The sequence below is a fragment of the Cricetulus griseus genome, chromosome 6 (assembly GCF_003668045.3).
Source record: "Cricetulus griseus strain 17A/GY chromosome 6, alternate assembly CriGri-PICRH-1.0, whole genome shotgun sequence".
Taxonomy (NCBI): Eukaryota; Metazoa; Chordata; class Mammalia; order Rodentia; family Cricetidae; genus Cricetulus; species Cricetulus griseus.
The window spans coordinates 97898006-97912907 of record NC_048599.1 but is presented as its reverse complement, the minus strand read 5'-3'; the positions used below and the strand labels follow the sequence as shown (position 1 = coordinate 97912907).

The following is a 14902-nucleotide window of genomic DNA, read 5'->3' as shown; positions in this document are numbered from 1 at the left end:
AAAGTTTTTATTTTCAAGATTAGCTAGGCTTTTAAAAATTATTTGTTTGCTTGCTTTGCTGTGGTTGAACCAAACCTCCTCCGTTGGAAGGAATGGCTAGTGCTAATGACTTGCATAGTGTGGGACAATGAGAGTTGAAAATGTTCCATTCCTCTTTTTGCCAAATTTTCTGTAGACCAGTTATATATCTCAAGTGATGCAGAAAGTGCATTTTCTTTGAAAAACAAGAAAATCCAGAATTAGTTCTCTGACTTCCTTATCACATCACTATGTTCAGGTACATAGCTTGGGCCTGGATCTGAGGACCAGTTCACTTCAGAAACATTTGGGTGATGCTATTGCCAGCCAGGTTGAGAGACTTCACCAAATATTTCAACCTTTACCCTATTTTTTACATGTGATATCCAGAAGGCTCATCTTTTTTCCAAAGCTCAAAATAGTAAATGAAAAAAAATAGAAGGAACACACCAGTTATTAGACACCATAGTTTCCAGTAATATTTGCAGAACTCTTTTATTATTCAGAATTTAGATCATTATCTATGATATGAATGAAAACCAGTCAGATGGGAAATATTCGTAAACGAATTAAGCAATACAAAACACTCCAAGTACATCCTTACTTGGTATTAAATACTCATCACTCATGTAACAAAATCGTTAATGATCTGTTAACCATCATTAAGCATAATATATTTAAGAAATTCTTTCAGTTATTTTTAGTATCTGAATTGCATTTAGTCGCTAACGTTATCATCATTATATAACATAACCATGAGAAATCCACTGAGCAATATCTGAGCCATGAACGAACATCAGACAACAAATTAATTACATGTAAAAGCATTAGTGAGATGTGCAGTGAGGCTTCCAGAAGACAGAACCAGACAATCCGCTACTCAATTACCGTCTTCTGCTGCCGACTTTTCAAACTGTGGTAACACACGGTTCTCACTTCATTATTTCAAACTATTGTTGCTATTTGCTTTAAAATGTAAAATTTTCATTGCATGTATTTGTGATTACCTGTGTGGGGGTCTGTGCAGGTGAGTGCAGATGCCAACAGAGACATTGGATCCCTTGGATGTAGAGTTTGCTGCACTGACGTGAGTGCTAGGAACCTAACTCATCCTCTGAAAGGGTAGTGTCACTTAGCCACTGAGCCATCTCTCCAGTTGTTTTAAAGAAATTACTCTTTAAAGCAAAATCAGTTCCCAACAGTTACCAAACACATGTACAAATGTATCACACACATACATCTTCTCGAAAATATTACATTAGAAACGTATTTTTATTCCTTCCATGACCTTATTTAATAACACTGATAAGCTAGTTATAAAAATTGACCATTGGAAATAATTTAAAAATTTTTAAATTAATTTCCCTGGCAGAACTATCTGGTCAGTATTTCTTTTTCAGTACTTATATGCCCTGACTCATTCAGTAAGATCCCCTTGAGCTAGAAAACAAGGTGAAGAAACCACCAGATATAGATTCTTTTATTCTCCAAATATACCACTGTGTACTAACCATGAATTATTTGCAAGGGGTAGATTAAAATTCCAGTATCTCACTGGATTTTGATGCAATGTTTCATCTGTAGTTTTATAATGATCACTTGCTAAATGGTAATATTTTGTGTATATTGGAGTAAATTAAGCATATTATTAAATTACTTTCACTTGTTTCTTTTTATTTTGCTTTTTGATTAGGTTTGGTAATTTATGCTTTCAAGGACTTGGTTCATTTCATCTAAGCTGCTGGATTCATGTACATACAGATGTTCTTGGCACTTTCTCATTACACATTTAATGACTACGAGATTTACAGTAAGACCTACTTTTCATGTCTAATATTGGTCATTTTTGTCTTCTCTCTTTTTCCTTCTTAGTCTGACTAGAGGTTCATCAATTTAATTGACCTTTTCAGAGAGCTGGCTTTTGGCTTATTGATTTTTCTATTGTGTTTCTGTTTTCAATTGTATCGATCACTGTACTTTGTAGTTTCTTCCATTCTGCTTGCTTTGGTTTTAATATGCTCTTATTTTTTTCTAGTCTCTTAAGTTTAGATCAATTTAGGATATTTATTCTTTCCTAGATAAGCACTTAGCTCCCTAAAATTTACACATGCTGCTTCAACATTTTTGAATTACAAATGAGGCTTGCCCTTGCAGTTTACATTATATATTCCTATTTATCTCTGCTCTAAGAAGTGTGATGCTCTAGCAAAGCATTTTCTTTTCAACACATTAATAAAAGTTTAATGGCTGATGGGACCACTGGACTAAAAACACTCAGGCACTCAGAAAGCAGTAAGCAACAGCCTTGGGTAGTTTAGATTCCTCTAGTTCCAATTATGGAAAACTCAGGGTGTGTTTTAAGTTGACTTGAGGAAAAAATATACTTTATGAAATTGAATTTGAGTAAATTCAGTTCTTCAGTTCTGTGTCTAAGGACAGGGCACTAGGCTTTCTTTTGAGACAATCAGATTGCCATGTGTATGATATGAGCTACGGAGTCACCTTCTTTGATGTCTCACTTTCTTAGCTCAAGTTAGAGGCTGAAATATATCGTGGGAACTGAAAAGCCAGAGTTTTACTTTTCCCACTGGGCCATGCTCTCCCCACCAGTGTCTCCCCAGCAAGTAGAAAGGTCACAGGGAGGGTAAATAGGGGTGTGAAAGAATAGTTACTTGTTTTTTACTGGTTCCAAGTCCAAGCAAGTTAGAAAGAATACACTCCATAATATTTCTACTAATGTGTTTGTAATTCCCTGATAGAATGAACTTTTGCCAAGAAATCTGAGGAGTGAGCAGGTATCTTTAGGGAAGAGATCAGAATTCCACATACCATCATGCTACAGTACAAAGATTAGAAGGCAGGTAATTTGGAAGACAGGTCTAACTATGGAGTCACAAGTTCACCTTAAATCTCCTAATGACTAACCGACTAGATAAAGTTGTAATATGAGTGAGAAAGCCAAGTCACTTTAAGGAACCTTGAGCTTTGTATGTTTATACATTATTACATATTAAAGGCAAAGATGCATTTGAGCTAGCACTAATTAGGTGTTCAATGTAATAAAGTTAAACAAAATAGAACAAAGACTTTCTTCATTTTCAGTTACATAGAATGCATACTGATGTCTTTTCCTAAACAGAAGGATCTGTCCGCTTCTAGGTAGAGTTAGAAAGGTACATTGCTGTCTTATAAGCAATCCAAGCCAGGGTATTGAAGATGCAGAATGGAGATGGTACATCATATCCTACCTCCTGCTCTCTGAGGACTGAAGATGGAGAGTGGAGATGGCATGTCATGTTCTACCCCCTGCTCTCTGAACCACAAATGCATTTCCACTTCCTGAACTGTCAGATCCCATCTTTCCCACCAAATCACAGACCAGCAGCCTCTTTATCATTGTCAATAAGAGATATGGGTTTGACTTTCATCAGTTGAAGATTACATTTTTACAGAGGACTGTCTTTTAAATAAGTACTTTATAGGTCAGAAGCTATAAGGTTATCACCTCAAGAAAGTTAGTTGTGACCAAGGACATGCATAAATAGGTGAAATATTTGTGGGACAAGACTGACAACTTGAGTTGGGAACCCAGAACCTATGAGAAAGCAAGCCAGGTGTGGTAATGCACAGATCTCTCAGCCCCAAGGTCCTACACAAGCATAGGAGGCAAAGAAAGGAAAAATTCCCAGCTACCCTGGCTTACACAGCAGTGAATGACAAGGAATCTGTTTCAAATAAGGTAGAAGGTGAGAAATGACACCCAAGATTATCCTCTGATCTCCACATGCATGCTGTAGCTTGTGTGTCACCACACTCACACACACGAACAGTTATGCACATAAACCATAAATACACCAAGCGCACATGTGCACGCGCACACACAAACCACCATACACACAAAGGGCACATGTGCACACACATACTTTTAACTGTCATGCCACCTTTAACTGCCATGTACACTACAAATATTTTTTTGCCCACTCCATGGTTTGCCCTTTGAATTTGTCTGCAGTATCTGGACCTCTCATACTTACTTCCTAGGCAGTACCAACCACCATCAACTGTTTGTGACTTCCTGGATAGAATTAATTCTTCTTACTTCATATAGCATTGTGTGCATATCTCTGTGTGTAAAGTTACAATTATAAATTTTCCCTTGCTGGACCAGAAGTCGTAGTGGGATGTACACCAACCAGCCAAGCATCAATCACAGATATTATCTTTGGATGCACGCTCATTCATCCATCCTTCAAGAAATGGATGAATTTCTCAGAAGTGCCGTTTACTCTCACTATTACTTACACCGGCTTCCATTTTAGAGAAATCTAGTCCCATTTCTCAACTTTTTCTCCATAAAATTTCTCATTATCTTCTGCCTATGATTGTTCATGCCTGAGTGCTCCCTTCATTGTCCTTGGAAAATGTGACAGTTGCTGGTGCCCTCTGCCCTAGTTCTGTTGCTATGCTGAAAGCCACCCCCAATTCAGGTTGCCTGAAACAGTCATTTATTTTGCCCAGTGAGGGAAGGAGACAGGGAAGGCATTCTGGACTCCATACAGGCATGGTGATGTCTTAACTGAGGCCAGAGAGTCTTCTCCCAAGGTAGCTTCCTCATATGGCTGGCAAGCTGCCTACCTGTTAGCTGAGATATCAGCAGATCTGCTGCCCAGAAGCCCAGTGACATCTCCATTTGTGCCTCCAGTGCTGCTGGGCTTTCTCACCTGTGGAGTATGTGCTAAGTGCTCCAGTTCTAAATCACAAAGGTAGCTAGTCTCTTGAAGCTGGGGCCCACACATCAACCCAGCTACATCTATGCTACATTCTGTATGCCAAAGCGGTATAGAAGTCTGTGTACTCTGGAGAGAAGGGGCATAGACCTTCATTCTTCATCAGAGGAGGGCCAAGTCCTTGAAAGAATCTCTAATCTGCCAGAATCTTGTGTTCTAGATCTTTCCAAAATTCTTAGAAGGGATGTCAGTATGTGCTGCAAGCCAGACATGGTCTGTTCCCTGCAGAAATGAGGTTGCCTCTCTTTCTCCCTGAATCAGTGTCATTAGATTTCTTAGGATATGCAAATATAGAGATATACACAGTATGTGACTCATGTTCCCCATAGGTCCTCCAGCTTTTGCCAAAGAGCACAATGTTCACTCCTGAACTGAGAGCTAAGAATCTTCAACTCTGTGCCTACACAATTGTCTCCATCTATAATCTTTGTACCTCTAAAATTGAGCTCACATCAATATTTAATCATCCACTTTCAGTTTCTGCTTCATGGGAACGAATCACAGACTCTCTAGAATTTACTAAATTAGCATTTCTGCTGTGGCTTGTATGTGCTCCCTCAAATTCAAATTCACCTGTTAGAAGCATAAACCCTCACACAACAGTGTTAAAAACTGGGTCTTCTTAGAAGAGGTGATGTCATGGGGTCTCTGCTCTACACATAGATTAATGCCAATGCCAGTAAGGGAGTTTGAAGGGGAGACAATGTATCCCTGTTTGCCTTCTTCCCCTCTCACTTTGAAGACAACACCCTTGTCCTTTGCATGATGCTGCAATAAGGCACAACCTTGGAAAGAGAACTCAGGCTCTCTTCAACTGTGAAAAATAAATGTCTGTTCTTTATGAAGTACTCTGTCTATGTTATTTTGTTAGAGCAGCACACATGGACTAAGATAACTTCTTACTTCCACTTATAAGAACATAGTTTACCATATTATTCATGCCATTTTCTAGATCGAAAGAACACCATTCAAAATTAGCTTCCTGACTCACTCCATAGCATATACTGTTCACTGGAACTGAATATTTAGGAAAGAAAACAACCTTCAAACTAGAATGCTGTCAGTGACACATGGAAATTTAAATGTTTCATGGTTGCCAGACCTTTTGTTGGTGTTTTTAGTAGAGAAGTTTCTCAATAGCAAAGATTAAGAAAGTTCTACAGAACTTCTGCTTTGTCCCTACCTTATCTCAGTGACCTCATTCAAAATGATCACTGAAAAATGCATCAGATGCCTTCCATGAATAACACACCAAAGCAAAAGTCTACTTTCCATTTCCCTTTAATGTTCCATATTGATTTGGAAATTGACATTAAGATTGGGTATGGATCAAGATACTTACTCTCACTAATGGTAAAGAGGAACCAGGAATTCTGGAACTATGCAAAAGACAGTTCGGGCTTTCTTCCCCCCATCTCCAAAATCTGATCCCCACCTTGATGCGTTCCTGAAAGAAGAACTAGACTGAGTACATGGCTGTAACGGATGGAACTATAGTCTGTATCTACCAGGTGGAGTTATCTGGCCTGCTCAGCAGAGCAGAGGAAAGAAAGAGCTTACAGCCCACAGAGGGCACCAGAAAGAACTCTTCATTCCCCAATGGTGGCCACTCCTTTCTCCCAGTTTCACCCTCCACGCAACACATTCTCCTCGCTTCTGCTAGAACAGAACATAGAAAGCTGGACAGAAGCTTCCCTAATGTCAGAAACAGCTTTTCAGAATTCTAGAGTGGACAGAGAACCAGCAACTCTCTAGGAAATTTCCAGAGCTTTGGCATGAGATTGGGACTGCTGAGGTCCAGGAAAGGCTGATTCTAACATTAGCTAAGGAATCAGAAATGACAGCAACAGGTTAAGTAGATTTTTTATTTTAAGTTTTGTTTATTTATCATGTATACAGTGTTCTGCATACATGTATGCCTGCAGGCCAGAAGAGGGCACCAGATTTCATTATAGATGGTTGTGAGCCACCATGTGGTTGCTGGGAATTGAACTTCTGGAAGAGCAGCCTCTTAACCTCTGAGGCATCTCTCCAGCCCCAGGGTAAGTAGATTTAATGAGAGGTAAAAATCAACTGAGCAAAAACCACCGTCTTTCTTCCATATCTTTTTATCTGGGCTGCTACTAGGAGATGCCTTCCACATTTAGGGTGGGTCTTCCTACACCCAGATTGATTAAGCAGTCAAGGCAATTCCCCACAAACACACCCACAATCCTTGAGTTGAGGTCCCCTGCTCAGGTGATTCTAAGTCGTGGCAAGTTGACATTTAAAACCAACCACTGCACCGCCCAAACTTAACATTTTCTACTAGTGCTTCCTCAAAACCTAAGCATGGAAATGCCATACAACCCAGCAATTGTGTTGCTACATGCTGACCAGAAAGAATGAGAGTTAGATGTAGTGACATTTTGTTTGTACTCTAACAAATAAAGCTTGCCTGAAGATCAGAGTGTAGAGCTAAGTCACTAGTTAGCCACTCACCTAAGCTACTAGTTAACCATGGAGGGCAAGCCGTGGTGGCCACACCTTTTAATCCCAGCACTCTGGAGACAGAGGCAGATGGATCTCCATGAACTCAAGGCCACTCTGGGCTACACAAGACTGAATTAGTCTAAAAGAGAAACAGAGGTCACACCTTTGATCACACACTTGGGATGATACACATTTAATCCCAGAACTAGAGAGGAATATAAGGCAGGAGCTCAGGGCAGTCTGAGGTTTTGGTGGAGAGCATTACAGTCTGCAGTCACTTTGAGAAAAGGATTGCCCCTCTTTAGTCTTAGCCTTGGTAGAAGTAAGAACTCCCTAGTGGCTTGGCTGCTTTGCTTTTTTTGGTCTTCAGATTGAACCCCACACTATCTGTCTCTGGGTTTTAATTATTTGTGCTACAGTTAGATGGCCAAGAAAATAATTGTGTGCCAGTATTGATTGCAGCACAACTTAAAAAAGTCCATAGACAGGTGCCTAAACAAAATGTCTTACAAGTTGGACATCTTTCATCCAAAAATCTAAAATCAAAAGTACTCCAAAATTTTGGGGTGGAGAAAGAGTTCAGTTGGTAAAGTGCCTGCTGAACAAGTATGAAGATCTGAGTTCAAAGCTCCAGTACCCATGTAAAAACTGGACATAGTAACATGTCTGTAGCTCTATTGCTGGGAGGCAGACAAGGTGCATCTCTGGACTTGGCCCATCAGCCTAGGTAAATCAATGAGCTCCAGGTTGAGAGGTCCTGTTCAAATACCAAAACAGAAATGGAGGAAGATAACTGATGCCAACCTCTGGCTTCCACATGCACATCTGGCACATATGTATGAACACACACACACACACACACACACACACACACACACTCCTAGTTTGCTTTCTGTCACTGTGATGAACACCGTGAGCAGCTCTGGAGAAGAAAGGGTGTGTTTGGCTTACTGGTTACAGTCCATCATTGAGGGAAGTCATAGCAAATAATCAAGGCAGAAACCTGGAAGCAGGGACTAATAGGGAGGCCACAGAGGAGTTGCTTACCAAGTGGCTCCTCCTAGCTTGCTCATCCTGTTTTTCTTAGTCATCCAAGGACCACCTTCCAGGAATGGCATTGCCCATAGGCTAGGCCCTCCTATGTCCACCATCAATCAAGAAAATGACCCACAGACTTGCCTACAGGTCAAATGGATGGAGGAGTTTCTTCCAGTTGAAGTTCCCTCTTTCCAGATGACTCTAGTTTGTGTCAAGTTGACAATAAAACCAACCAGTACACACAAAACTCCAAAATCTAAAGATTTTGAGCACAGCCATGCCACAATGATGGAAAATTCCATACCTGAACTCAGGCCATAGGTTATAGCCAAAGTGCAGGCATAATAAAAACACCAACTGACCTTTAGTCTCTATGTATACAGTATATCTGAAATATATGAATTTTGTATGTATAGTAAGGTTCAATGCTCAAGATATCTCATTGTCCATATACAAATATTCCAAAATCCAAAAAAATTGAAAAGTTGGAAAATCTTTGGTCCAAACATTTCAGATAAGGGATATGCAACCCTTACAATGTACTATCATCCATTCATTCTTTGTTATTCATTATTCAAAAAGTGAAATTCTTGTGCAAAATACAAACCAATATTATATAAGAAAACAAGCCAGGCATGAAAAGTCAAATATACTATTCCATTTATATGTAGGGTGTAGAACAGGCAAATATATAGAAAAAACAGACTACACTGGAAGCACAGATAATAATGAGAGTTACTTCTTAAGAGATACCAAGTTTCTGTTTGGTGTGATTAAATTAAAAAAAATACACAGTTGATGATTGCATAATCTGAACGTAATCAATGCTACTGAATTGTACATGCAGAAGTGGTTAAGATGGTAAACTTTGCCGGGCAGTGGTGGCGCACACCTTTAATCCCAGCACTTGGGAGGCAGAGGCAGGTGGATCTCTGTGAGTTCCAGACCAGCCTGCTCTACCAGAGCTCATTCCAGGACAGCCTCCAAAGCCACAGAGAAACCCTGTCTCGAAAAAAAAAAAAAATGGTAAACTTTACGTTGGTTATATTTTGATGCACAAAACATGTTTTAAAATGTATTCTGCACAAATACTGCAGCTTAATTGCAGTCATTCACACTATCCCTTGTTTAAGGCAAATTTTAATCTAAGGATTTTTGGCTTTATTACTCATATGTTCTATCCTTAGCACATCTGTTTCTAAATCAATGATCAGAAATAGGATAAATATTAGCCACACTTGGCCTGAGATTCCATCTGAAGCAGGAAACCACTAGACTTCTGAGAGTCAAGTAAGAGGTAAAGTGGTTGGTGGATTGCAATCACTCTGAAGGGTCATTCTTCTGTGGAGGCTAATGTCACATGTCCATAGCAAGGGACTAATGCCCAAGAGTCTTGGCACACAGAGCCAATTCCTTTGGACACTAGAGATGCAGTTAAAAGATAGATCCCAAGGACAGAAACATCTTAAGCAACATCCCAAAGGTCCCTTTACCTCTTCATTTCTGTCTTCAACCACGCTGCCTACCTGGGGGCACATAGTCGATGGCAGCCACAGGCAGGTCTTCACCTGGGTTAAGTTCTCTTTCCTCCTTCCTGGATGCCTTCTTTCTCATTGGAAAGAAGTTAGCACAGACAGTATGGGAATTCAGAAGCCTCTGGGACTTAAACCTATTTGCACATGATTGTTTTTGCCACTGAAAACAGGGAATGAATGATTTTTCCTCTGGATACTCCAGTGGGACGGCTAAGTACATAGCTGAAGGCAAAATTCAATCCCTAGGGGCACAGACATCACCAGCATTAGAAACACTTAGGAAAATCATGTGTTTCCAACATTTTCCCCTTATTCTTCATTAGGAGGGTTTGAGTTTTTTTGGTGGAAGGCACAAAATAGCTTTTCTATTAAATGTTCACATTAGTCTGATATGTTCACCATTAGCATAATAATTATGCCATTTTCTCCCTTAAAGGCAGCACGTACTTCCATATGGCATTCCATTTGTCTTCTCAAATATTCTTTTTGGAAGTGTGAAGGTAACTGTTATTACCCTAATTTTTCAAATACATACCTTATACTAGAGAGGGTCAGTATTACAATCAACCAGAAAGTACTCCACTCTTGACTCCTACACCCTCCAAGAACACCTTCCAGAATATGTTTCTCTCTAATTGGAACATACTGCAGGGTTCTATAAACCGAGAAAGGACTAGAATGAACACTAAATATTAAATATGATTGACTTCTTGAACTACTAACATCTTTTTCCTTTGAAACCTCATATTACAATTAAATTGAGACCAACAATTTTCTGCCACAGGTTAAATTGTGATGACCCTGGTAACGTAATAAGTGGCAAATTAGTTGGGATCCATGTGAGAGATTCAATTGCCATTATTTTTAAGTTGGCACTTCTGAAATAGACTTCAAACTCCTTCTTTGATAACTGCCCCCCCAACTCTTTTTTTTTTTCACAAACATTAAACAAAACTTTAAATACCGGTATAGTTTGACCAACAGACCTGATAAGTAAAGTACGTGGGGGCTGAGCTGGCTAGGTTATAAGCAAACAGATGGGTATGAGAGATGGCTATTCAGGGACTATAACTAGAATCATAGGTGAAGCCAGTATGTGTTTTAATCTGAGAGCCTATGTTTTAGAACCGTTTGCAGGGAGGCTGGAATGACTCCAGATTCCATGGTGCATGATAAAATCCAGTAGATATGCTCTGTTTATCACGAAGATAAAAAGCCTGAAGTCCAGAAGACTTAAGTAGCTTGCCACAGCCTGAAGTGTAGCTTAAAAGAACCAGGTATTTAGAATCTAGAGTCCTAACTGTCCTGTAAGCAGACAGAACCTGCTAAATGGAAGCCCTCTGTCCAGCTGAGCTCCAGGGTGGACTCAGATGGAGAAGTAAGAGCATGAGCTGGGGAGGGTCACATTGTTCCACCTAAGGAAGAATGCCTTCTAATGTTTTCTCAAAGATATGAGAGAAGGAGAGCCCAATCTGCTGTGAGCCACCATCGGTGATTCATTGGTGAGCCAGAAAATACTGGAAAATACCAGGCAGCATGAGTTAGTGGGAGCTGAGGAAGGAATATGGTTTTAGGTCCAGATTAGCTTCCACAATGGTTGGCAGGTGTATAGAAAGGAGAAGGGGACCCATGGACCAGGAGGAAGCAAACCTCAGGAATGGACATGGAACAGTATTGGGTTTCTGTGGTTTACAGAGTAGCAGGCTCAAGAATGTATTGAAGCTTTTGTTGTAACAGGAAGACTTTGAATTGTTTGTCAAGTTACATTAGTTTGTGACACGACTGAAGCTAAACAAAGGTCTTTTGATTCCTGGTCCAATGCTCTTTCACGTTATAATGGTGCTTTGTTTCGGTGTTGTTTCTTTTCAGTACACACAAGACTTCCTGATGAACAGGGCTTGCTACCTTGAATGACAACTCAGATCCCAGACACTAGAGCAAGAATCTGTCAAACAAGGGAGTAAATTTCAGAGTCTAAAGACTACCCTCTTCAGGGCTGATTCAGCCCTCACTCTATCAGTCAGTTTTACCCACCGGATTATTTTTCCCACAGTCTATATATTAAGACACAGGTTAGACCTGCCTCAGATTTAGAAATCCAGTATGTGTTTCAGCCCAAGAACACTAAGAAACCAATATTGTTTAAGTCTAATATCATGGAACATTCTGACCATTTCAGGACTCAGAACCTTCACCAAGCCTCTTTGATTCTAACAAAGGCATCTATTTGCTTGTGTGTGAGGCTCATGATGAGGAGAGTAGCTGCATCCTACTGCCCTGCTCAGAGGAGGACAGCATGGGATTTCACACTCTGCCTGTCATTGTTTTGGAAATGTTAAGGATGTTTCTCTTTCAGTTTGTGTTCTCTAAGGGATTCCCATAGAACATAAAGCAAATGCTGGGATCTGGAACCTCGTGGTACATAAAGTTCACCCTCTGGGAGAGGGGCACCTTCTGCTCTCTGTCTGCTCTCTTACTCCATACAGTATGTTGCCTGAGTTAAGGGTGATGCTGTGAACACCGCACTCACCCATGTCTGCTACCACACAAAGCAGCCAGCTATTACGTAGAGAATGAAAAGCACAATGTCAGCTTGTTGAACAAGGGGCCTTATGTTTTCGTTTTGCACCAAACCTCACAAACTATTGCCCATACTTGGCAATCTCAATTCAGTATTAATTTTATATTCTAAACTAACCACAATGTGTTGGGTCTGATTTTACTAACAGTCTCATCTGGTTTCAGGAACTCTTAATACTAAGCATAGAATCAGGTGGTTTTTATGATTCCTCTAAATTATTCTTACCAGAAGGTGACATTAGCAACCGAAAGGTTGGCACCAGTGTATACTGGGAACTTAATGCAAACAATACAAAGGTAGGGAGGTTATTTTCACTGAGGCAGACAGGGGAGGGGGGTTATCACTAAATACTCCACAATGAAAATATTGTCCCTCTGTATTTTCTATTGGATCAGGGAAAGTTAAAAATTATAACTTGTTCTTATTTTATTGTATCTGTCTGTCTGTCTGTCTGCCTGCCTGCCTGCCTGTCTGCTTATGTGTGTGTTCTTGTGGAGACCAGAGAACAACTCATGTGTCATCCTCAGAAGTACCATCCACCTCTTTTGAAACAGCATCTCTCAGTGGCAGGTAGCTCACCAACTGGGCTGGGCTGGCTGGTCAGCAAACTTCGGGGATCCTCCCATTTCCTGTGCTACCATGCCTGGCATTTTTCCATGGGCTCTAGGGATCCAACCCAAGTCCTCATGTGTACAAAGCAAGCACTCGACCAACTGAGCTGTTTTTCCAGCCCTTGTTATTTCTTTCCTATGCCAATGCTGAGCCATAACAACATCATATTAAAATGGCCAAAGCTGGTCACAGCAGTGGGAGCCAGAGCAAGGTGAGAAGCAGCATCGTCTTCGTTTGTAGCATTGCCTTTGGCTTCACACCTGAGACTCTTACCTTAAGCTTGGCCAGCAGAAGCTCATGATCACGAAGCAGTTTTTTGGTTTCATCTTGACTGCTGCCGATTTCCAGAAGATTGGGCTGTGATTCAGCCAGTTGGAGTTGTACCCATTTGCCACACTAAAAATAAGATGAGTGGAATGAAGTTTTCTCTCCCTTGCATCTTCTCCTTTCTTCACTTTTAAATTTTAATTTCTAGTTACACCAAGCACATTTTCTCCTTCTGTAGAGATGGCCTAACATGCTGAAACGCGACAGGTTTAATAGAAACCCATGCTTTGTCTTCTTTTATTCTTAGAACAAATCCTCTCATGGATGGAGTGTGGGTTTGAATTCTCTAAATTCTCGAATGAGGAATGTGTGCATTAGATGATACATTCTTCACCATCTCTAAGTCACTGAGCAAATCCACACAGTTCTATCCTCACAAAACAACTCTGGACAATTGACAATTAGTGACAATTCACACAGGAAAAGTGGGATGGGAACTGCGCTACAGGCCAGACCCCAGCAGTTCTCCATTAATACAGGCTTGGCTCTCTGAAGAGGCTGAAGCACGTTTCATTTGGAGATGACAATAAGGAAAGGGAGTTACAGAGAGGACTATGAGTGGGTCATTTTGAGAAATAAAATCCAATTAAAAAGACTCCCATATAACTTTTAAAGTTTGTATGTTCTTTGTACCTCTGACTATCCTATATATTATTCCCTAAGCACTGTGACTCCTCTTCTGGAAAAGTATCTTAAGATTGAGGAAAGTGATGTTGGCTTTCTTTAAAAACATTGTAGACTTGCCTCCTGTCCTTCCCTCCTGGAATCTGTGAGTTGCCCCAAGCACCACTAAATCAGGGGCAATCAATTAGTTTTCCTTGGTGCAGCTTTGATGCTTTGACATTCCCACTCATCTCTGCAGAGGAGAGGGTGGGGAGTTATACATCTGGAGAGGAGGGAGTGGGGAGTCACACCTCTGCAGAGGAGAGGGTGGGGAATCACACCTCTGCAGAGGAGAGGATGGAGAGTCATACCTCTGTAGAGGAGAGGGTGGGGAGTCGCTGAGGTCCTGTGTATTGGTCAGGAGGTTCCTAGCACTGAGAACTTGTCCTTGAACAGAACCCTGCATTCCATTGCTCAATGTGGCGCTCTGTTTCCTCCTACAAATTTTCATACTACTATAAAATTTGCAGCAACTAAATTAAAAAGGTCTCACAGCCAGCTTTTCCTCCTTCTTGGCCAGGTTTGCAGTCACTAAACATGAATTCTTTAGGTGGCAAATCTTCTAAAGACAAGCTTATATTTCAGAGTTTCCACAATTTCAATCAAATGGGACAAAATCATGGAAGTCTTTGACAATCCAAAGATGGGTGGCCATCTTTGCAAACAGCTAGACATAAAACAGACAGTTAAGCTCCAAGTGGCTGCACTTTCCTGTTCTCAAGAGCCAGTTTGATACACAGTGTGTGGTCTCCATCCCCTACAGTGGGAGAAGTAGTTAGTGCTGCCTATACCAGTGGAAACCAGTTCTGGGAGGCACTGCAGGAGTCTCTTAGTGATTCCAGTTCTCCATCAAGCTCAAGACAGTGTCC

General features: G+C 40.6%; 1 protein-coding gene across 1 annotated transcript in view; it reads right to left on the bottom strand.

Moving 5' to 3' along the window:
* The window catches only part of Ccdc141 (coiled-coil domain containing 141), a 156936-nt gene that overhangs the window by 141440 nt on the left and 594 nt on the right, over window positions 1-14902 (bottom strand). Inside the window, exon 2 of the mRNA XM_027420097.2 lies at window positions 13317-13439. Within this exon, the coding sequence (XP_027275898.1) occupies window positions 13317-13439 (123 nt within the window). The remainder of the gene's footprint in view (window positions 1-13316; window positions 13440-14902) is intronic.